The 24,044-nt window shown below is 47.0% G+C and overlaps 1 protein-coding gene across 11 annotated transcripts in view; it reads right to left on the minus strand.

Moving 5' to 3' along the window:
- Positions 1 to 6,493: 6,493 nt before the first annotated feature.
- BCOR (BCL6 corepressor) overlaps positions 6,494 to 24,044 on the minus strand; it is an 82,596-nt gene continuing 65,045 nt past the window's right edge. For all 11 annotated transcript variants that reach the window (XM_062000076.1, XM_062000069.1, XM_062000090.1 and 8 more), the window contains 6 exons: positions 23,630 to 23,899; positions 17,716 to 17,882; positions 10,360 to 10,505; positions 9,150 to 9,227; positions 8,788 to 8,938; positions 6,494 to 7,645 (listed from right to left, as the gene is read on the minus strand). In XM_062000076.1, coding sequence (XP_061856060.1) covers positions 7,351 to 7,645; positions 8,788 to 8,938; positions 9,150 to 9,227; positions 10,360 to 10,505; positions 17,716 to 17,882; positions 23,630 to 23,899 — 1,107 coding nt within the window. In that variant the 3' untranslated portion in view covers positions 6,494 to 7,350. The remainder of the gene's footprint in view (positions 7,646 to 8,787; positions 8,939 to 9,149; positions 9,228 to 10,359; positions 10,506 to 17,715; positions 17,883 to 23,629; positions 23,900 to 24,044) is intronic.

Below are 24,044 nucleotides of genomic sequence, written 5' to 3' on the forward strand. Positions count from 1 at the left end.
GCTTCTGCTGGTCTAGTGAGGACAACCTGCCCATGAGGACATTCCGAGAAAGGGACCAGCCTATCCAGAAGCAGGAATCCCTGGGATGGGCCGCTGGATCACAAAGCTGTGGCAGTTACTGTCCTGCTGAGCTGGTCGTGCAGCCAGGCACCTCAAATGCCCAGATGGGTAGCACAGGCAGGGTCCTTGGGCTGGAGAAGCTGAGCTGGCCAAGGTAGCCAGGCAGCTTCAATAACATCCTGGTGACATGGTGCTGGGGAGCAGAAGGATGATCTCAATTTTGCACCCAACTCCCATCCCGTGCCCATGGGTTGGCCCACTTCAGATAGGAAATTTTGTGTGTGTATGTGTGTGTGTATACTGACATATCATAAACATACTGAAAACTGGTATTTCCCCCAAGATGTCGCGGAGGGTGGAGGTGAGATATCCAGCTTCAAACTATTTATTTCAGTACCCTCAGTGCTTTATGCCACCAGTTTCAGAATCTCAGCAATGGAGCCCAAGTCTGACCTCAGTGAGCAGTCAGACACCAAATGCCCTTTAGATTCCTGTGGCAGCAGAGGAACTTCTCCTAACAAGCACCCACAGACCACTGGCCTAACATGTGGCAGCCACAGCCCAGGTCTCCCCACTCCCAGCACTGGGCTCTGTGATTAACAGCAGCTGTATGAGAGCAGCCAGGCCTGGCTGCTAGAGAGAGTCCCTTTGGCATATGTTGGCTCCAGTGCTAAATTTGCATACTGTATTTGCCAAGGGTTATTAGTGTTGATCAGCTGTTAAATAATCTGCCCTTTTCATTTTAGGAGGCCTGTCAGGACTTGCCTTCACACAGGCTTTACTTAAACAGGAGTTTTATGGCATATTGGAAAAGAGTTTTCATTAGGGAGCCTTTTCCTTGAAATTTCGATAGCTACGAGTACTAAACACTGCCTCTGACGTCACAAGTGTCTGCCACATGTGTTGCCTAACCCTCTACACCTCGGCACGTGGAAATGGCTGCAGCAACAGAGTGGCAGAAATCAAGCTAGAGCCCTCCTGGCACCCCTCATTTTGCCAGGGCAAGCTCTGAGAGGGGTGATGAAAGTAAGGACAGATCCCATATCAGAAAATTATCCATGTTGCATTACCCAGGCACTGGGATGTTGTTTTACACAGGTTTTAAAAATGGCCTCACCCTGCTCTGCACCTGCAGGGATATAGTCTTTGGGATGACTTATGGCTGCGTTTCACCATCCTCAGTTTTAGCTGTGTCCCTTCAGGGCCAAACACTCTTTGCAATTAGCAAGCAACAGGAGTTCCTGAGCCTGGGGAGACTAGGAGCACAGGCCAGAGGTTCAAAAGGGGTGGCTTGTGACTCATAAGGAAACAGCAGGATGGAATAAGAACCGCATTTGGCCTCATGGTTAGGCAACGTCGTCAAAGGCCTCTCGAAAGTCAAGCCAGGAAAAAAAATAACTTGAGGACTGAGAGGAACTTTGAATTAACCAGCTGGTTCCCACAAGTGGCATTATGCTCAGCACCCTACAAATTGCTAAAATAGCCAGAAAGGAATTAAAAGCATCAATGCAGCAGGGAGCTGGATGGTTTTGATGTGCATATTGGCTAGTCTCGAGTAGCCCAACAGAAAGAAAATCATGCTGCTCTGGTGAAATGACCTGCACTGTTACCAGTAAGCGAATCAAAATACCTGCTTGCAGGACAGCCCTGCACTCTGCATCTCCCGCTGCTTCTCACTGCAGATTCTGGACTCTGAGGGTTTTCCCCCTTGGTTTCTCCTGCACAGGGACATTCCTTCCGCACCACACTGAGGAGAGTGTGCTGCCTGCCCACCAGCCCCATCATCCCCGCCACAGGGCCACGATGACACAAATGGTGGCTGTAGAGCTGTCCTTCGTCTCCCTGGGGCTGAGCCACAGCTGGTGTCAAGGCCATACCTGCAGGGAGGAAAGGTGCGGTGGGGGCCCCTCTGAAGCTGTGACGGCCACATTTCCCTCCTCCAGAGAGGTGTGAGGAAGAGGAGAGGGCAGCAGCAGGTACTGCATCGGGGCACAGACTTCACTTTCTCTCTCACCACTCCTCTGGGAGGGAGAAACAAAAGCAACCCTGAAAAACAAATGATTTGACTGTAAGGAGGCTTAAAACATGTGCTCAGCTGCCTGCCCCTCGCTCACTCACCTCCCTGGCACAGCGACTCGGCTGTGCCTCGCTGGTACTGCCTGCCTTATGGTCATCAGGTGACCAAGCCAGCAGTTGGAATTGATTAATGGATTTGTACATTAAACAGGTATTCCTGCTCAATTATTGGCAGGTTTTTAAGGGATTACCACTTAAATGATTCCAATATTTTAAATTACATGTTATTTCATAGATACCCATTTACTTAAGGGAAAAAAAAAAGAGCACCCCTTGCATCTATTACCACATTAAGGAGAAAATAAAACATCCAGCCTGATATGATGCACAATGTGGCATTACTCTGAGTGCTTCCTCAGCTAGGGAAATCTTATTTGTTTAATAATAAGTTGGTCATGAATATGCAAATCTGCATCAGCCAGTACCTCACTGCTGTCACTATTAATGAGTTGCAAATTAAGGTGACAACAAAAGGAAAATCTATTTAGTGGCAGGTTTGTGTTTCATACCTGGCTCTAGAGAGCAATCGTCTACAGCCACGTTGTTCCGCTGGACGAAAGCCTACACGTGGTGTGGACAAGGGCTGGCAAGCTAGAAACACACATCACATTTGCTCCTAATGATCCTTCACACAGAATTTACAGGAGAAGACAATCTCTTGACCCTGCCATCACAGTGAACCCGTGCAAAGCACACTAACAGGTGAAACACAGAGCTGGCAAGACTGATGCAGGTGGGAAGATGGTGTGGATATCTAGGCACAATACTTTAAGAGAACTTTGTCTTCTTCAGATCTGTTTGGGGATATGTTTTCCCCCTGACAACACTACAAGCTCAGAAAGTGAAACTTACTGGATTCCAGTCAGCTTCTCCTGCCCCTCCTTTAGCACAAACGCAATGGTGAATATGTGTATTGAGAAAAGACCTCATTCATGTCTTCATGACTATGGCATCCAACTGTCTCGTGCAGTGGTGCCAAGCCCTCTCCTGCCAACACAGGACCCGTGTACTGCAATGAAAATATGATGGACTGCAAACAATTTTAAAGGGATATGATACCATTTTTCAGTTAGCTTGCATCTGTAGAAGTTTAAAAACACAATGTGTGCCAGTTTTCCTCTACAAACTGAAGAGATGCTGCTGAATGCTTACCAGCAGCCCCATAGAGCCTGGGAATGGCAGCTGCCTGAGTTTGCCACTCCCTGACACTTTGTTCATATTAATACACAAATGATGTGTCTCATCTACAGTTTTGTCTCTTAGCACAAAAAATAAGAGAGGAGTCAGCTTTAAACTCTTTGACTCAGGGAGTGAGCTTGGCCCCCTGGCAGCAATTTTCAAGACTATTTCATTTCACTGCTGTGATTCTGCAAACCAGAAGCCGGGTCAGGCTTCCAGAGAGTATGGGGGTTCTCCCTTCAGCAGATTGCTCCCCAAAGAGCACAAACAAGGACCAAATATCTCTGGCCCTTGCTTGCCACTTACTGTATCAGTGTCTTCAGTGCAAGTCTCCAGCCAGCCCATCAGAGGAAAAGGGAAAGACAACAGCAAAGCAGAAGAAATGAGGAGTGTCCAGAGAGAGAAATAACCCAAATGGGAAACTCCCAGAGTTGCCCTCACATGTAGAACCCAGCCCTCTTAGGTAAGGAAAAGTGGTGAAGGACAAGTTCAATATTTTTCCGTCATCAGCAGCATCATTGATCTCAGGGGAAACCTCCTAGCGCTGCCCATACTGTGGCCTCCCCACTCAAGCCAGGCAGCCATCCTGAGGCTGGGTATTTCCCAGGATTTCCCAGCCAGCACCAAGTAAAACTTTGACTAAGGAAACTCCCCACTGAGACTCACCTGCCCATTCTAGCTGGACATGGGCTTTTCCCTACTGCATCAGTGGTTCTCCAACACCTTCACAGGGCAGCACATGTGATAAGCAGGCGGAATTCAAGGAAACACCTTGGCTTGGCCCCAACAGCATCAACACTGCACTTTCACCTTGCAGAAGGCAGGACATGGGTTTGGCAGGGTTTTACCATCCCCAAAGGCTGCGTTTCTGTTTCCTTGCTTTTTATTATCCTGGAGCAATGCCAGCAGTGTGAAGCAAGTATCTTTGGCCCAAGGAGGATGTACAGGAAAGCACTTTAAAGAGCAGCATGAGTCCAGAAGCTGAAAGGCTGAACATCAACCCCCTCCGAGCCCTGTCGTGCCGTGCTGGTTGGAACTAGCTCAGTCCTCAGCCCAGTGCCATGCAGGATCCAGCCAGTTTCAGTGCTGGCAAGGCAGACAGAACTTCGACTCCCCTACGTACACTCGCTTTCACCTAGTTCGCTCCCTTGTTGGCATGCTGCCACCTCTCCTCTCCCTGAGGTAACTACCTCCTGGGCTTGCCTACTGCAAAACTACAGAATCACAGAATGGTTGGGCTTGGAAGGGAGCTCTATAGAGTCATCTAGTTCAACCTCCCTGCTGAAGCAGGTTCACCTCGATCACAAACTACACTTGCAGCCAGCCTCCCCTATGACAGTCTCTCCCAGATTGCTCTGAACGGGGTCAACCAAGCCAGCCTGGGGCACCTAACAGCACAGGATGCTGCTCTCCTCCTTCCCTGAGCTCTTCTGTACTCTCTCAAGCTCTCTAACACGGCAAAGTCTCTTTTTAAAAAGCACACCCTAGAAGATAAAAGGGTTACATTATGTCAAGGGACAGCACTGCGATCAGGTGTTGCCTGCCACGGTCCTATTTTTAGAGTGCAGACACATGCTTGCATTACAGCTGCGTGAGGCTGTCACTGTATTTGAGCACAGACACAAGCGCCAGCATGGAGAAGGCCCAACTGTACTCGGTGGAGACAGCAGAAAGCTGACTAAGCAGAGACATTTGGAGAGCACGTGCTCAAGATCATTTGAGGAGGAGCTGGCCAAAAGAGGAAGCTGCATCAGTCTCCCGTTTGCCCGTGGGGCATGGCAAGAAGCGAGGGGTGCCTGCCACACACCCCTAGAAGTGGTATGGAGCTGATTTCTGTTCAGTTGAAACCATCCAAGCTGATCGGATAAAGGTGTCTTAACAGTTGCTTTTATCCTCCAGTGCCTTCGTTCCTCTGGCCCATCTCTGCTTTCTGGGAAAATGACAGGGGTAAAAGCAGCTGGCACTAGAGAGTAGGGATGTCCATGTTTCAGTTCCTTGTGAAGCTGGTTTAAAAGGAAATCCAGGGTGTGCATGTAAGCTGCACAGGAGAGACCACCATCATTCAAACTCTGGAGAAATATGTCAACGGTTTTATTTAGGACTAAAAATTCCATGTCCTCTGCAGAAATGGGACTTCAGCTGCTAGCAGCAGACAGCTGTCAGAACCCTCCCTCACCTCTTAGCTCAGCTACAAAATCACCTTACCCCTATAGCCACAGTCCCACTGAAGCCACACAGCACAAACAGTTTGGTAAAAGACTCAATGGCAACACACCAGGCGAGACATCAGCTCTGGGTCTGCCCCTTTGAGGCACCTTCAGAAATGACCCCTTACCTTCAGGACCAGGGTAATTCACATCCTTTCTTAAACTCTCCCAAGAGCAAAGCTTTAAGCCACAGTACACTCTCTGTTAATCAAAACCTCTGAGCCTCACTGCTCCAGATGGAGAAACTTTTCCCCAGATGCTTTATCCAGACACTCTGCTCAAGACCCTTTTGGTGGGTTGTCCTGGCCCTCATCAGAAGAGCAGCATGACTTAAACATCTCAGATGAAGCTGGACATGCTAGTGTTAAAAAGAGCCTCAAAGCAAAAATCAGGTTTGGGTTCACAGAAATTCTTTCCACAAGGGGAAGGGCAGATCCAGATCTGTAAGACGGGATCTACCAAAGCTCAGGGAGTCCAGTCTCTCAGATGCAAATTCCTGAGCTGTGTAAAAGTGACATTCTAGCTACTGTCCCTTTAGTTTCCCCCAAAGAGTGCTCATGGCTTTAATGTCGCACATTAAAACTGAAGCATTTACCTTGGTGCTATTTTCCTCCCCTCTGCAGACACCGCAGAAAAGAGAATTGAGTCAATTCAACTTAAAATGATGGCAAAGGGAAAATAATTGAACCTATTCACAATTCTTCAACTAAAAAGCGGACTAGAAAGTATTGCGAGTGCTGCTTTTAAACCTCTGTTCCACAAAAGGAGCCCACCCTATGTTTTCTTGCAACCTTAAAGTCAGAAAGCCAATGCAGATTCCACCTCGGATTTCATCAGCTGCTGGCTGACAGCTGTGCCAGCTCTGCTCCGCTTCAGGGACCACGTGCGGAGAAGCCTCCTCGCATCAACACAAGCGAGTCGGAACTTGCTTCACAGCCAAGCACAGAACCAATGGGAGTCACTTTAGCCTCTTAATTTCTCAACAGTTTTATTGCCTTTAAGAAAATTTTTGTAAAATATAAATACAAAGGCAGGAGATTTACTTACAAAGTTAAAACACAGATCTCAAACATAAACACACAATTCAGAAAATTTAGTTTATGTACAGTTTCAAGCAACTTCAACATATGTTAGTTTTTCAATATTTTACAAGGTACAGAAAAAATAGTTCAAAGTCTTCTTTAAATAAAGAGCATAAAATGTTTAAACATATATAAACAATCCGGTTTGATGTGTGAAAACTAAATTTCACAGCTTTTAAATTAGGATATAAAAGTTCTTACAATTAGTTGATGCGTATGGATATGGTTTAATTTATATTACAAACTATTGAATTATATTCAATAGTGCTTACCTGGCCAAAGCAGGTAATTCTGTAAACAAAAAACCAAAAAAATAATATCACCAAGTGCCTTACCGAATTCTATCTCCCAAACAAGCCACACGACTTTGATCACATCACCTAGAAAAAGTATGTTCTGCGTAATCAGTGCTTTGTATGAAACAAAGTCAATGTGTGGGTGTGTTCCTTAAAAATAAAAGAAAAAGACGAAGAAGAAGAAAAAAAGATGTGTTCCGAGTAATAACAAACTTATCCCAAAGCCTGTGTGCATTTAAAGAAACATTATATAACAATTCTGTAAAAACTGATTGGAGTTAAAAAAAAATTCTTCCAAAATCCATCCAACTGGAATTCAGATCTCTTATATAAAGGAAAGATATTTTCATATTTAATAGTGTCCTTTCTTTACAGAAACAATTGCATCTGAACACATATACATAAAGAAGTAACTGTATAGAGCGCTGTACATTAAACGGCCTGAACGGTTCACCAGAGGATGTCGAAGGGAGGGTCCTCGTGTGGGTGCAGCCAGTGAAGCGAGGAGCCAAGCAAAGTCTTGAGCTCGCTTGTGAACTCCACCAAGTCCAACAGCTCTTTGCTCTCTGGGTTAAAAGCTTCAAGGTCCGTAGGGCAAGAGAACAACTGGCTGAGGGAAGTCTGTTTGTAAAACTCTGCCTCCGTGATGGTGACAACTTCCAGATTGGGGAAGTTGCAGCGGAAGATGCGAGATGACATTTTTAGCCTCTTCACCACATCCGAGAGCAGAAGCCAGTTTCGTGGTCTGTGAAAGCAAAGGAGAAACAGGCTCCAGTAACTGACATTAAAAGTCATGGACTTCTTGACTCTTCAACATACTGCTGCATGTCAAATCCTCTCACACAAGCAACCCCCCTGAAAACAAAGCTGCTGCCCGGGTAGGGGAGGTGAATATAACATACATGTAAATACATCTACGTATTTACTTGTATCACCACTGCCCACAGCTTTGGGGAAGGAGGGAGTCCAGGCATGCAGAAGCACTGGAGCCTATAAACCCAGGGCTCATGAGTGCGTGGGTCAGCAGTCATCCCAACAGCTACCCAGCTGAGCCCGACTCTCGTTTAGCAAGTCAGGAGACAGCTAAATTTCAGCATCTCTGACTTCCAGAGAGGTCAATATTACATACAAGTCAGCCCAGGTTTTTTTCTCAGATTAAGAAATTTTTTAATTCCATCTTAGTACTCGTCCACTTTGGAGAACTCTGGTTATAGCCATCACCCAAACAGTGAGAGCACGCTAAAACCTTGCACTCCTGCACGATTAGTATTTTCCCCACGGCTACCATCAAAACTGGTGCAAACGACAAATGGCAACACTTTACGAAGCTAATTTCTATTTTGAACGTAGAAGATGATTAAATTTTCCAAATCTTTGTTTATTAAGTATCACAGCATCTTCCGCGAGACCCTTATTTGTTTGATACGACTCAGGACCCGAAATCGGTTCTGCTGCTAAGTCTAGAACAGCAGTAATGGCGTCATTTTGTGTCACCGCCCACAAAAGTAAGTCCACTCAGCAAAACAGAAAAGCCCGCTGAATAAAACTGAGAACACCTTACAAACAGGATATCCGAATTTAAGAAGCATCACTTGTATTTTGGGGACATTATAACCGAGAAGCCTGTTCGGGATGAGAGAAGGAATCTGTGTACAATTGCCATTCATCCAGCTCACGGCACTCAAAAACAGTGCCCCGACAAGTCAGCCTTTGCCCCTCCTCTCACTGCCTATTAAGCTTATTTCTAAAAAGCCCAGAGGTTACGGTATTACTTTCTCGTTTACGTTAGATAAATGCAAACGCAATTCCCCACAGGAGCAAACTGCTGCCGTGCCAAGCAGATCGTCTCAGCTATTTTTATCCTAAAACCCTGTTATTTGTTCTTACCCCTGAGAGAGACACACTTGAATGTTGTAACACGGCAAGGGAGGCTCATCTGAAAATTCGAATTCAAACACGTCGCTAAAGCCATCTTCGTCTTCATCACCTGGGCCAGGAGGATTTGCCAAGATGTCAAACCCAGATTCGTCTTTTGGATCTAAATAAAATTGAATAAAAGGTGCCAAGTCAGCACTGAAGAGACTGCTGCAGGTCTCGCTTTTTCTTCCAATAACGTGATCTGTAAATAAAATCAGTTTGCTTCCTTCCTAGCTTCCTCTACCGTAAAAACAAAAACAGCCCCCACCCCCACGTGCCGTGTGTTTTGAAAGTCTCCGCATACAAAGAAATAGAAGGTAACATTTGCTCACCGCACACAGAGCTGCCATAGAAATCCCAGTACAAACCAGGGTCATCAACACTTCGACCTTGCAGGTCAGTTAAATACTCTGGAGAGGAAAAAACAACAACAAAAACATACTGATGAGAACAAAAAGCTGGCAAGTTTAGCAGACCGTGTGTCATACAGTCTCACTACGCATCCTCCACACTTCCCATCAAAAAAAAAAACCCCTCCACGCCATATTCCTGTACCACGTGCTACAAACAACAGCATGTACACACCATTGTTGCAAATATTACCGGGATCTGCCTTTCTCCTTTATCAAATAACGACCCACCGCATCAAATAATCACCCAAGGTCTAACACGGATAGACTCAACCTTCAAGCTTCAGAAACTGAAAGTTGCACTTTGTCTTTGTGAAAGACGAGACTGTACCACACTTTTTAGCCTGCATATTTATGCTGGATATCAGCTTGGGGGGGAAACGGTGGCCCCAAAGAAACTGATGGAAAAGGCATAATGTGGGAGATTTGCTAGCTGACTTGATGAAAAGACACTGGGACTCAAGATGCCAAGATACTAGACTTCACGGGAATCCTGATACACCTATGTGCTTTGTACACTGCATCATTTAAAGAGGTATGTGGACTAATACTTAAACTCACTGAATGTGAACACTGCAAACATTTTCAGAGGTAAGTTAGTAAGGAATGCAAGTATCTTTATCCAAAATTAAAAGGAAAAATACCTAAAACTTAGATGTTAGAACATGGACACGTTTAAAGACAAGAACCTTTAACATAGCTCTAGAGTGTTTCAGATATAACATACGGCAGAACTCGCAGAAAGGCAAGTACCAGAAGGATAAAAATCAAGATCCTGGGAAAGCATGATTGTGTTTAACAAACAGCTATTCAGTTTGGCAACTTTCTTATTTTCCTTTTGGGCAGGAAACTGAAGGCACCAAAACAGCCTGCTGACCTCCTGCCTACCTATTAAATCTGATGGAGGCATAGTCCTTATGACTTACTAAGAGCTTCAATCAGAAGGAGCCCCCATGCATGGACATGCTTCCCACCTGCAGCCACTGTGGGCAGAGAGGGAGCTCCTGCAGCATACCCTATGACACTCCTTGGCACAGAGCCATCCCCACCGGGCAGCAGGGACTTTGGGAGGCCAGGGAACGTCCCCCCATCTGCCATGAGCAGCAAAACCCCACGCAATGCAGTCACCGACCTGTGAGGAAGGTCTCCATGAGCTCGCTGTGAGTCATTTTCACGATGGTCCTCCCAGAGTAGGTCGCGAGCGTTGGATCAGCACCGTAAGACAGTAGCAGGCGGACAATTTCCAAGTGATCGTTTTCAACCGCATCATGGATCGGTCTGGGGGAAATAAAAAAGATCAGGGAGTTACATTTTGACCTTATAGCATTATGCAAATGTGTTTGACAAGAAACTTCTGACTTCAGATCAAAGTTATTTATAACAAATAACACTACTAATACAGCTGCCAATCATTATATTGTTGGTCTTGCTTGCACATCATTCCCTCCCCTATTGTCTTTTCACAGTCAAACCACTCAAGGCAGGTATTTCTCTTACATTTGCTCATTGCCATAGGTATTTCACAGAATGGCAGAATGGTAGGGGTTGGAAGGGACCTCTAAAGATCACCTAGTCCAATTCCCCTGCTAAAACAGGTTCACCTAGATCAGGTCACACAGGAATACACTCAGGTGGATTTTGAAAACCTCCAGAGAAGGAGACTCTACATCCTCCCTGGGCAGCCTGTGCCAGGGCTTCCTCATCCTCACAGCAAAGTTTTTTCCTTAAGTGGAACTTTTTGTGTTCCAGCTTTTGTCCATTACTCCTAGCCCTATCACTGGTCACAATGGAAAAAAGTGTTGTCCCATCCCATTTAAAGGCCAATGAAATAACTACACTGCTGTAATAGAAAGCAGGAGTTTGTGTGAAGCCTCACAGGCATCATTTTGCTGCAAATCACTCTACCACTCCAAATCTCTGCCAACTTAACAGTGTGTTGTGGAGCAAGGGCTCACTCAGCCTGCCTCTGGGTAAGCACAGAAATCGGTTACCCAAAGCTCCTAAATTATGTACACAGAAGTCAGTTATGAAGATTTGCTAGGAGTTAAAACTTCCACACTATATCCTCTTTAAAATATCTGCAGGACAATTCAACCTTTCCACTTGGAGAACAGGAAAACATGTTAAGTTTAGTACACCCATGCATTTTACGTGGCATAAGCAATCTATACAAGCTCAGACATAGATTTTGTGAGCCTACAGAAGGATTATTCATTAATACACATGCCTGCGATTCCAGGTTTAGAATTCGCTATCACTAATTATAAATCGCATTAACTTTTGCCTTTAAAATTGATTATACGTAACGGGGAGCTGTCTGAAAGCAAAACATATTACCCTTCAGACTAATGAAGATGTGTTAAAATCCCATCTTTTCCTTAGACAGCAATGAGCAGGGAACTGAAAGGGGAGTCAAAATGCATGGCCAGTGATCATGGCACTTCAACTCAACCCTACACTCCTCCTCCTTTAGGCTGTCAACACCGCTGCCCCCCAACAAGGCTTTCAAGCTCTCAGACAGGTATATTAAAAGGCAAGAGAAGCAAGGAAGGACTTTAACTAGGATCAGGTCCTGCCTTTCTGGTGAGCTTTCAGAACGGCATTATGAGAAGTCATCTGGAAGCACAAACAAACCCTTCAAACTCCATCTACCAATCTGCCAGGCAACACAGTTGGCTAATGACCATGACTGAAACTCCCTCTTGCAAGGCCATGTCCCACCACCCCTTCTGCCACCTGTGGCAATGTCTCCTTTACGTCACCATCACTTTGGTACAGGCTGGCATCCACCCCCAAGCTCTGGGGAGGGGAGAAGCAGATCAAACCAGTCAGAAGAAGAAGTCATCCCACCGTTTCCCTATCTTTCACATTATTCTGCTGGTAGGAGAGGAACTCTGATCCATCTCAAAAAGACCTATGTTCCAGGCATTCTTACACCGAGTACTTCCCAGTAGGCTGCGACTTAGGGTGATTAACGTCTGTGACTTGTGAAGCACCCTCACTTGCCCCTATCTTGCTGGAAAGCTCTCTGCAGTTTTGGTTTTGGCATATACAATGCTGTTACCGACCTAAGGAGGTACACTTGGAGGTGGCTTGCTCCCTAGAGAGAGAGGCCTTATCCCGTGCTGCCTGCCCTCCTACATGCCTCGCATCACCAACACAGCAAGCCAGCAAGCCTCAAGCTGCTGAGGCCAGTCCTCAATCCAGCTCATGCCACCCTCAGACCCCTGGCACCAGAGAGCACAACAGGAGCATGCCTTCAAAGCCCAACGTGCCACTCTTTGGAAAGCCACTGTCACATTTTAAGGCCAGACTGGTCCACGAGGATCGTTTGCAAAGGGTCACGGGGATATCCCCCTTCAATTTGTCAGGGAAGTCTCTAACCCTGAAACTGTCTGACACGCTTGAGAAACACGGTGCTGCAGAAGCCAGCATTCCTAGGGCCTCTGCAAGCCTCAGCCTCCCACCTCCACCTACTGACTCAAGTTCTTCCACACTGGGAATGTCACAGAACTGCATACCCACGCAGCACCCAGCGCATCCAGGACCTGGCTGGTGTTAAACGTCCCAAACAACACAACACAAGAGGTAACAACTAATAGGGGAGCTGACGCTGAGGCTGAAGAAATATCAGGTGTGTTTCTGGCTGTCAGAAAGCATTGCGACACTCCGAGCATCTATAGCAGAAAGGTCAGCCTTGCTGCAAACCCTCCTGTCTCCCACTGCGCATGAAGCAGCCCTGGCTGAAAGTCTGGCAACAGGCACCTGGAACGGATAAGAGTTACGGCTGCTGCCAAATGCTGGGGACACTTTTTCTCCCCCACTCACTCACTTTACTGGAGTCTTTAATTTTGAACAGTTTTCCACGTTACTTTAGAATTAGGATTTTCTGGGTTGTTGGAGGGGGGGGGAGGTGAAGAGTGTTGTGGGCTTATTGGTTTGTGGGTTTTCTTGTTTGTTGGTCTTGCTTTTTTAAAAAAAACGGACCTACCTAAGTGGCTTTTGAAGCAGTAATGAATTCAAGATGATCCCTTAACTTATTAAAAACAGCATCTAAATCACTGCCCAGTGTTTCAATCGATTTAACGACACCCGGACGAGTTTATTAAAAGGCGCCTGGGCATTCCCCAGGAAGGAAAATAAATCGCAGTGCATGGGCTATAACCCCAAGATGAGATGGGAGTATCTCCTGTTCTGCAGGTCACCCAGCAGTGATGCCAGGCAGGGGTCGAGGCAGCACTGGGGCAGGCAGCCCTGTCTTTGTTGCCAGACGGAGCACAGGGAGGCCACCTCGGGCAAGAGAGCGGACTTTATAGAGGCAAAGGGGAAGGAAAGGCATGCAGAAGGAGGAAGAACAATAAATAGTAGGAAGCGAAGGAAGGAAAGAAAACACTGGTGGGGAAGGGGGCAGGGGGGAGGGGAAGGAGACTCCCCATAGATAAGTCGGAGTGGAGAAAAGGCAATAACAGAGCCCTGACAGACTCTTTTTACTGGCTAGCACAGCTTCTTGGCAAGCTCACAAGCAGGACCATGCAAAGGCACAGCTACCCGTTTGCTTCTCCCACCAGGACCAGCAGAGGAGGGAGTATTTTTCAGTCTTGGCAGAGTTTAACCATCCTCTTTGTAGGACAAAGAAGTGGCTACTGGAGTCAGCAATTTTTTCAGATTGCAAGGGAGTGGGGGGGGAAAGAGATCCCTGGGAGTCATCTCCTGGGCTGCTTTACCCATATAATCTTTTCTGCCCTAAGCATCATGGAAATAAACGCTATCACTAACGGTACAGTTAACGGTAGCGTAGCTCTCTTTTAAAAACAAATCCTTCTAAAGGCCCCAGAAGGATCCGGGGACATTCGAGAGCTGCAATATCCTACAGGAGACACACATCTCTACCCTCTCCTGTGTACCATCGAATTCTTCCTCCTATTTTTACCGCTACTAGAGTCAGGAAAACATTTCACTGGGGGTTTATCATTCCACCACCAAAACTGTAAACTATTTAGATCAGATGGGGTTTGCTCTCAGCCTTTCAGGCACCACCACAATTTTCCCCACTACAATAGAGGTCTCAGCCACTCGTAGGCGACACACCCGTTATCTTGGCGCTTGGCTTTTTACTTCCATCTACTCTGTTACGCAACGTTGCCCCGCAGAAGAGGCAAGGCGCGAATTGCAGAGAGAGGGGCAGCTACATCGGATGCCTCTTTAATGCAATTAGCCGCTGGAGGGGTTCACTCTGCCAAGCCCAGCTGAAAGGACATAGGACGAGAGCCATCCTGGCTCGGTCCTCCCATGGGGGGGAAAGAAATAAATACATAAAAAAGGGCTGAGTTTGTCAGCCTCCAGCAAGAAGGATGAGGCAGAACTGGTTGTGCAGAGAGTCTAGCGAGCAAACTCTGAAGCAACGGAGAGGTCTCGCTAGCAGACAGGAGATGCCTGCATTTTTGGCACGTGGCTCTGCTTTTAAAGCGGCGCCGGTTCAGCTAGGGCATGCCACGGGAGGTAAGAGGAGAAGAGTAAGGGGATGAGGCCACATACACTGGCTATCATCCTTACTAATGTCAGCCACTGGCCGTCAGACCTCCCTCCTTGAGCTACTGGCTTACTGGGGTCCTGTGAGGGAAGGAAAGCACTCACCTCTTAAGCATGGTCTGTTATTATTTATAGGTAAGACGATTAAGAGCCCTTAGTGACCATAGCACCTCTGAGACAGGTCTTAAAGATCTCCCCTCTTCTACAATAATCTTTGATTAGCCACTAATTCAACAGCAGAGCGCTTGTACATTCAGGGTCTGAAGGCACTGCATTTGGAAAGCCACAATCAGCATAAAGCTTAAGGGGAAAAAGACAGAAGACCATTGTATTTAGTCAGGACAGAGTGCTGTGAATAGAGTAGCCAGGGGGACATGGGCAGTCAGCAGGGGTTCAGGCAGAGGCACATGTGCATTAGGTGTGCAGGCTGTGCTGAGCTGAGCCTGAAGGGAATGACTACACCATACTCACATCCTCAAATGCTGTCACCTCCTTGCCCTGCCCCTGGCGCTTTGTCTCCTGCTTTGGTTTTGCCTCCAGCAACATTTCCGATAGCATCAGGAACCAGAGGCTGAAAACCTAGGACAGACAGGCTGTCTAGGTACACAAAAGGCAACACCAAAGCAAGAAGCTCAGGTCTTTGCTTCACTTTCAAAAGCACACATGCGCAAAACCATCACACTGATTGGAACATCTGCAAGCAACCAAAAGGACAGAGGCACAGACTTTGTAGAACTCTCCTACAACTTTCATCTTCATATAGGTATTTTGTTCCTCAGTCTTCAAAACTTTTCAGAGTGTCCTCCAAAAAGCTGACCACAGAGGCCACGGGCAGCAAGTAACACAGAGGGAAGAAGCTTCAGGCAGCTAACACATCCACCGCTGCTGTCTGGGGACATGAGAGCTTCAAGCACGCCCAAAAATGTCTTTGGCTAGTGGGGCTGTAAGGTGGCTGAGGGGGCAACAAGGCATATTCAGTGTGGGTAAAAGCAGGGGAGGAGGAGAAGTCTTTGATGGTGTGTTTGGGGCTTTTTGGTTTTAAGGTGGTGAACTTTTCCAAGGGGTTAACATGCTCAGGGATTTGAATTTTAAAAGCAACAGAGTCGAGGAAGACTGACACTTTTTTCCTCCTAAAAGTTAAAGGAAAAAAACTTACTGAGGCTTCAAGAGAGAAACAAGATTTGTCTTATGAATGTTGTGATTTACTCTACATAGACAGAAGAGCCTGGGTCTACCAAAAGGCAGGGTCTAACAACGATCACAAGTTCCTTTCAGAAGCTTCTGCCCTCTGTCCTGACCAAATCAGGGTAGCCAGACCATCTTTCATCTGTATATCAGATGTGGTTTGGATTCACACCATCTGTTTGGCAGCTTTTCAAACAACACCACCACCAAAACGTCTGTCATCAGAAAAGAAAGGGAACCACAAGCTGAGTTCTGACATTACCATCTATGATCAGTTCATTATTACGTTCATTTCTAAAACACGTTTTCCCCAAAACAACTTTTCAGGGTACCCAAGCCAAGTTTCTTTCTTGAAAATCAGCTCCACCTGTGGATTGAATTAAAGGCGCACTCTGAACCGGCATGTGACTAAGACCCCAGGGTCAGAAATTCCCTGGGGTTCATTTTCCAAATAGGTTATTCCAACAAGTGAGACAAAAATAATTTAGGGTCCTTTTTATGGCAACTTTCCTCCATTGTATAGGTCACAGCAAAAAATGCAGGGCTGTTTGTCAGTCCAGAGAGATAAGACTTTTTACAAAGAAGTGGGAGAGGAGGAAGGAATCTGACAACCCAGCCAGAGCTTCAGTGTTTCACCAGAAAGTTTCTTTTGGGCCCTGATAGGCTGGTAATGACTGACCATCATGAACTTCTAATGGACCATTCCAATCCGTCCTCTTGGGACTTTTGTTTTCCTGACTCCTCCCTTCCCAAGTTAATAAATAAAGAGCTTAGAAACAAAAGAGACAGACTCTTAGTTATGCTAATTTTACCTCCCTGGCTATTTGGACGGTGATAGTGAATTCGATAAACCATTTAAGATAACAAGCTTGCAGGAGCTTCACAGCATACAAAGTGACCTGCCCCCGAAATGCATAGAATGGGTAATAGTCTGCATATGCTGAGCATAAGTTACCCCAAGGTCAGTGCGGCAGAGGTGCTTAAAGAAGTACTTTAGGAGATACACAAAAAGCTTAAAAAAGGTGTGAAGCAGCATTTCTATGTCCACAGAGCAAAAAAAGAAAAGCTGACTACCTATTCTTTGAGCATAGGAACTAAGCACCCTGTCAGTGAAGAAAAATGTAAAAAAAAAAACCAAACAAAAGCTACTTCGGGATTAAAAAAAACCCAAACCCCAAAATATCAAATGAGCAGGTAATTTAACAGTTCAACGAAATAACATTTTGATACAGCACATATAGGACCCACACACCCAACCGCTGCGAAAGCCCAGAGTGCTCTTAAAAGTCACCCTGTTAACACAAGGCAAAGCCCGCTATTTCGGCACAACTGGAGTACATAAGAGCAAGGCTGTGGCTCAAGTATCACTCCTTCCTGCCCTGCAACTGGCAATTTTACAAACCCTTAAAAAAAATAATTAAAATAAAGCACAACTTATTAAAATGCCCAGAAGGAAAAAAAAAAAAGACCCTGAACTGGAGTCACAACAAAAGCTTGTCCCCATCACTTTATTAACCAGAGAGCAGAGGTCACCGAGTCCTGCACACTCCTTCCTGCCTAAGGACCAGAAATACAGAGGCACCATGGAGGGGGACCTTGGCAGCATTAGCCACTTTGGGGGGGTTTCATGCAGGATGGGGAGGAGGGGCAAGGAGAGGATAAACAAGAGGCACAGAGAGAGGAAAATTACCCTTCCTCCCACCATCGTGGCCAGTGAAACCTCTGCTCGTTGGTGGTGGTGCCCAGCAGATGCTGGGCCAGAGGTGCTGCTCACCTGGTTCCATCCTGAGCGCTGCAGTTGACATCAGCGCCGTATTCGAGGAGATGCCGCACGATGCTCAGCCAGCCTCTGGCACAGGCTTCATGCAGGGCACAGTAACCCGCGTTGTCACGATGATTCACATCACACACCTTGTTTTCCAAACAATATAGAACCACTTCCTGGAAATAGGAGGAAAAGCAGACAGGCTGAGTTATTTCCTGCTGAGGAGGGGAGCAGATTTCTTGAAGGAAAAGGCAAAGAGGGGAAGGTCAAAACACAAAACCCCACTGATATGCCTAAGTTACCCTTCTTTGAGACAGGTTGTTCAAAAGACAAAAGAAAAGGGGGTAGCTGATGAAAGTCATGTATATTCAGGAGACACTGCAAAGATCACGACTTCCCATGAGCAGACTAGCTTCAGCAAAGCTTCACCGAGAGAGCTCTGTGCCCGGCAGGAACCTTCCTGCAGCCCCCAATGTCAAGAATAATCGCTCAGGGGGAACGTGCAAATTTTTGCAGACAAAACTCACAGCTTTCCATTTCTCAAAACTTCCACGCTGTAAAGCTGGCAGGATGGCTTTTGCTCTTACATCTGCATTTTTTAGCAGAAAATTCTGCAAGCACAACAGCAGCACAGCCGAGTAGTCAGTTTGATTTTAAAAGAGAAAAAGCGCATGACCCGAAACAAAACACATTTAAGACACACAAAGGATGGTTTTGCAATCGGCAAACAACAAACATCAACAACAAAAAAAGCCCAGCTCTATCAAGATCGGGGAAATCCCATTTTCACCCGCCCTGGTTTTCAGCATGCAGCACTAAAGTCAGGCACCAGGTTCCAATAACGAGCCCTGCGCTGTGGGAAGCCATGTGAATTTAACACAATTCATCTTACAGTCAAACACACCACGGTCGAGAGCCTAGGCCAGACTCAGCTGTCGCGTGGCCTTGAAACGATGGCTGCTCCAGCAAACAAAAATTTAGGATGGTGCAAGTCTTTCTCGATTTGTGTCAGATACAAAAGAAGAAGGAAAAAGCCCCCTACATTTCTAAGCGTATAAAACAGCCTCTGCATTCCCAGAGTAGTGGCGAGCCATTCATTTTGCATTTGCTCCCCTCGAAGGCTGAGCGACATCCTCGCAAAGTGGGATATGGCATGCAGAGGGGGCGAGTGTTTGCTTTGCCAAAACAAGAGAATATATAACAACCACCGGGTGTGGTACATTTATTCCTCTCATTTTGAAATCTACCGGAAAGCCCGCAATAATCTGTGCTCTGGGTATACCTGACCTGAGAGCTGGTATCCAGGATACAGCATGAAGCTGCTCTTTTAGCAGGCCCTCACTAACCAGGCTAAAGCCCAGAGCTAATGAGCCGCCAGTCCCAGGCACCAGAGCATCCTCGTCGTCTGCAACTGGGATGGAATGGTCCATCACTCCACCACCTACAGCTGATGCACCCATGAGTTTTTCACCTGGGATCCCCACAGTCCTGCCTCTTGCTGAACATAGGCTCCTAATGTTCCTGCCAGTCAGCCCAAAGGCCAAAAATCAGTCCAGAACAGATGCTCTTTACCCTGGGCTCACTCAAGCCCCTAAGAAAGGGCTGTGCAAAATTATACCCTGGAGGTATGAGTTTTCTTTTAAAACCAGACCACCCTGCCAGGCAAATTAGCAGATGGATATAGGTAGCAGAAGCGGCTGCTGTATTTGGCTCCACTTTTAGCATGCAGTTACCATTTAAAACAGACTCTACAACTCAAAATAAAAGACCTTTCATCTATTTTTGTAAAAAGGAAAGGCTCATCCCAGGGTGGAATACCTACTACTGGACGAAAAGGCTGATTTTGTCAGGCAATTCCGTGTTAAGAGGCTATAAGAAGAATGTCATTAACCACAAAATGTAACCATAAAGACCATAAAACTCTACATTGTTAATTAATTAAATGCCTCATTAACTTTTTTTAACATGATTTATTCAATTTACCAAAAAAAAAAAAAATCAGCCATCATTGCTGAATACAGGAACATGTGGTGCCACAAACACACTTTTGGTTTCACAAGCACCTCTCACTGAAGTTGGAGAAAGGCTGTATGGAAGTGCCAGGGGGCAATTTAATGTCTGTTCAGGTGCTCTATTTAAACCAGCAATCTGAAAATCACTCGCAGCTAATCCAAAGAGTCAAGTTAGCATGTCACAAGCTAGCAAGATCGGTGCCACTGCGGCTCCTGCTGCCTGCAGTTTTGTTAGCCAAATCACAAACAGTAATGTTTAAAGGTGCATGCTAATATGCACGCTCCAGTCTCCTCTTCAAAAAGATGCCTTTTGCTCTAGTGTCTACCACCTCCACCTTCTGCTGCTCTGCAGTCCCTCCCGCCCCTTTTCCAAAGGAAGGGGTCAGCATCTCCCCCTTTGCTACCGCCATGCTCTGGGCACCCGAGTTGCCACCAAGAAGCACTTATTCTTCTCCACGCAACCTGAAAACATGGCCCTTGGGTGAGGGATTAGAATAGAGCCATAAGGCTTCCCTGCAGCTCCATGCCAAACCCCAGAAGCCACGCTTGTTCTCAGGCAGGGTGCAGGACCACTAAGGGAGCTGTGCAAGGGCAGGATGATGCTCAGGGCCTCTTGTGGCAGTGCCACCAGGATCCCTCCTGTGAGGCATCCCCAGGGCAAACAAACTCTCTCCCCCTGCCTGGAAATGCTCTGTCTTTCTTAGTGTTTACATCCCCTGGAAACAAACCCGATCTGTCCCCCATCCCTGTCACACACTACACATTCATCTGATTTCACTGCCTTGCCAGGCAGGATTTAATCCCAAATTCACCAGAGAACTTTCCAAGTCCAGACGCACAACAAAAAACAACAAGCGGGCACAAAGATAGCCAGTGTTTCCTCTCCCATCAAATTCATTACGCAAGTCTTTTGTAATTTTTTTTTCCCCAAAAAAAGATTTTACGCTCCCTATAATTCCCCCTTCACAAAAAGTAAATTACAGTTTTAAGACTGCTATTATCTCGAGTCATTTGATTCAAATGGGGAAAAATAGGATGGATTCGAGAGCATCCACACACTGGGATGGGCTGCTAAACATCCTGATGAAGCAAGGCCCGGTGCAGAAACCTACTGAAGGAAAGGCCCACCAGCTCAGACTGCACAGATTTACAGAGCCAAAGACCCTTTGCAGCGTTGTCTTTAAAGAGCCTTGTTGGCTGCAGCCCTGCAATTTATCTGACCAGACACAAGCTGCATTTGTCCTTCGACATTCCACTCTCACATCAGCTTTTACACACAAAGTTGTAACCACGTGCATGTTCCCTTCCCTGAAACTATCTGGGGGGGCACATCCATACTGTGCAATTGAGAGTGGGGTGGAGGCACCAGAGCTATCACCCTTTGGGCTCCCCTTAGGTCCAGGAGTGACATATACAGTTTGCCAGCACCTTTGCACGACAAAGGTGCCACCTCTGGGTTTGAGGTGGGAGGCTGTCACAAGCAGGTGTGAGCTGATCCAGTCTTGGGGCAGAGCTCTTGGTGCTGCTCTGCCCCATCCAGCATCTCTGCCACCGTCAGGGCTCTGGTGCCCCACGGTGCCAGACACTTCCAGCTCCAAGCCCTGCATCAGCACTCAGCATCCCGCTGCAAGCTGTGGCCCTAGTGATGCCAACTCCTTTGCCTCCCTTGCCACCGAGCTGCCGAGGGCCCGTGGGGTTGCCCATTGCCACCGCAGCTGCTATGAGAAGCCCCCATGTGCCCATGAGCATCCAGCCCCCCCACCTTAGCATCAGCCCCTGGAGGCCACTGTGCCTCAGCCGGCAGAGGCTGCTGCCCCGCTAATGGGGATGGCAGAAAACAGATGTGTGTGGCTCCCGCAGGTCACAGACCAGCAAATTACCTTGACCCAATGAGACTTTTTTTAAAAAGAAAAAAAAAATAGAGGAATGTGTAACTTCTTGATCATTCTAGTTTTTTTTCTAGAGACAGAGGGAATGCAGCTTTCTACTAACTGCAGTAGCCTGATCACTAGTAAGGAAAACATCACAGCAACAGAGCTTCCACAGGCAACCAAACAATCACAGCTTGTCACAAGCCAAATGAAGCCCCGATAGGGCAGTGCAGCCACCCCCCTGCTCCATGCCCTGAGAGACACAGACACTGCTGGTGCACACACAGTGGAGGCTCTCCCTCCCCTGCCCAACTCAGCTCTCCTGCCCCACGCTCCGCCAACAACAGCACCCACTGCTGCATTGGCAACACCAGCCAAACCATCAAGTCCAAACACCACAATATTTAAGCCTTTTAAAAACACTGTCTCCGTTACAACTTGTGGGTTAATTTGAGTCAGAAAATCAAAACCCCCGACCAGCTGATGATAGGAAACCATGGTGAGCACATGAAGTTACCCCATGCATCTCTAGCTTTCTGCAACCAGTCCGCTGACAGGCAATGCTGCAGAGAGCTGCCATTACCAGGAAAGCAAACCCTGAGCCCTCGACTCCTACTTGGGCAAGACCTCAGCCCATCACTAAGTTGCTCCCACCAAGCTGGGCTCAGCAGAGTGCATTAGGCAGAGAAAGCAAAGCGCCCAGGCATTTTGTTCACCACGACAGACACCAAGCAGGAAGAAAATACACCCCGACAGACGCAGAACACACGCTACAACGCTGTTTGACTTCGGTTCCATAGGACATATTAGGTCTGTAGTAAATTAAAGCATTTAAACTATGGCAATTACCATAGCAACGTTGTAATCACTTCTCCACCTCTTTGCTTGAGTTGAAGTGCCCTGGGTTAGAAGTCTTTGCCTAGGGTAAACAAAACCCTTCCAACAAACCCTGCCTTACAGAGCTGGAGAAGGCAGCTCTCCACACAAGGCTCTCTGGCTACACGAAGGGCATTTAGAGGCTTCAACAAATCCCCGAGTCTGGACAGGTCCCACTTGGGCCCGGGCTGATGCCACTTTCCAGCACAGGGCTCAAGCCAAACTCTGAAGTCCAGCCAACCCTCTCATCACCAAGGCGAACCCTGCAGCTGTGACAGAAGCAGTCATCGCTCTGCTCTCTGCAATGAAACACCTCTCCACAAGATCTGAAGTTGAGCAACAACGACGCTCATACCTACATGCCCATATTTCCCCAATAAAAGCGTGCTTCAAAACGGCAGAGCTACGGGATTCATCGGTTTCTGATTTTTGTAGCAACAGGGGGGCCATTTCATTAGACAACATTGTTCCAGCTATGCCAAGTAGCTCCAGACTCTGAGCATAAAGCATGCAGAGTGCTCCTATGACGCATCTGATCATGCAAGAGGACACTCCAAGCGCTACATCCTGTGTAACATACCAGATACTCCTTGGAGAAAAGAACAAAAAAGAAACCCCTTCCCCTAAACTCCACACTCCTCACAAATAAAAGCAAAAAACGTACAGCTCATTAAAGACCACCACAAAGACTACTTTAAAAAGCAATATATATTCACTCCATTTGCAGATGGTTTCTATTTAAACAGAAGCGAGGGTTACCAATAAAACTTTACCCTTTGCTCCTTCACGCTGATGAGTCCCCAGCAGATCAGCAGCGGAGACTCATTCCTGCAACGACCTGCCCCCAGGCCCTGCACAAGGGGAAGGGAATGCAGTAGGGGAGGGGAGGGGCTGCTGCAAATTTCAACAACCAAACCCAAGACTGCCCCTTCACAAATTTTCCATCTACAAAACTGTGAGGGTGTGGAGTTTCTTTCTCTGGAGGTCTTCAAAACCCACCTGGACACACTCCTGTGTGACCTGATCAAGGTGGACCTGCTTTAGCAGGGGGGCTGGACTGGATGACCTCTAGAAGGCCCTTTCCAACACCCACCACTCTGTGACCGTGTGCAAACTGGAAGGAGAACTTTAACCTCTGAAATAATGACATCGAGGGAGCCTTACCTCGTACCCCAGGCGTGCCGCCCGCTGCAGCAGCGTCTCCCCTGCGTTCTTATTGACGATGAGCCTCCGCGCCTCGGGCGGCATGGGCCGGCTCGGGGTGGTCTCCTGAGGGGGGCTGGCAACCGGCAGCTGCGCAGGCTGTGAGACGGGTAGTAATGAGGGAGTCTGCTGCAGGCGATCGTACAGCTTCTGCTCGTATGACTTGGCTGGCGAGGAGTCACAGTCTGAAGTAGGCTCCGGTCGTTTCCTGACTTTCCTCGTTACCGTGACCTGTCAAAAGCATTATTGTGTTGCTTGGGGTTTCTTTTATTCTAGTTTTCACAAGACAGCAAAGGGATTCTATTTTGCCAGTAAAGACTACACTTTTCTTATTTCTTTCCTTCAAGAAAGACTTGCCACAGCTTTTAAATGCAAA

Source organism: Colius striatus, chromosome 1, assembly GCF_028858725.1.
Source record: "Colius striatus isolate bColStr4 chromosome 1, bColStr4.1.hap1, whole genome shotgun sequence".
In the NCBI taxonomy this organism is placed as follows: Eukaryota; Metazoa; Chordata; class Aves; order Coliiformes; family Coliidae; genus Colius; species Colius striatus.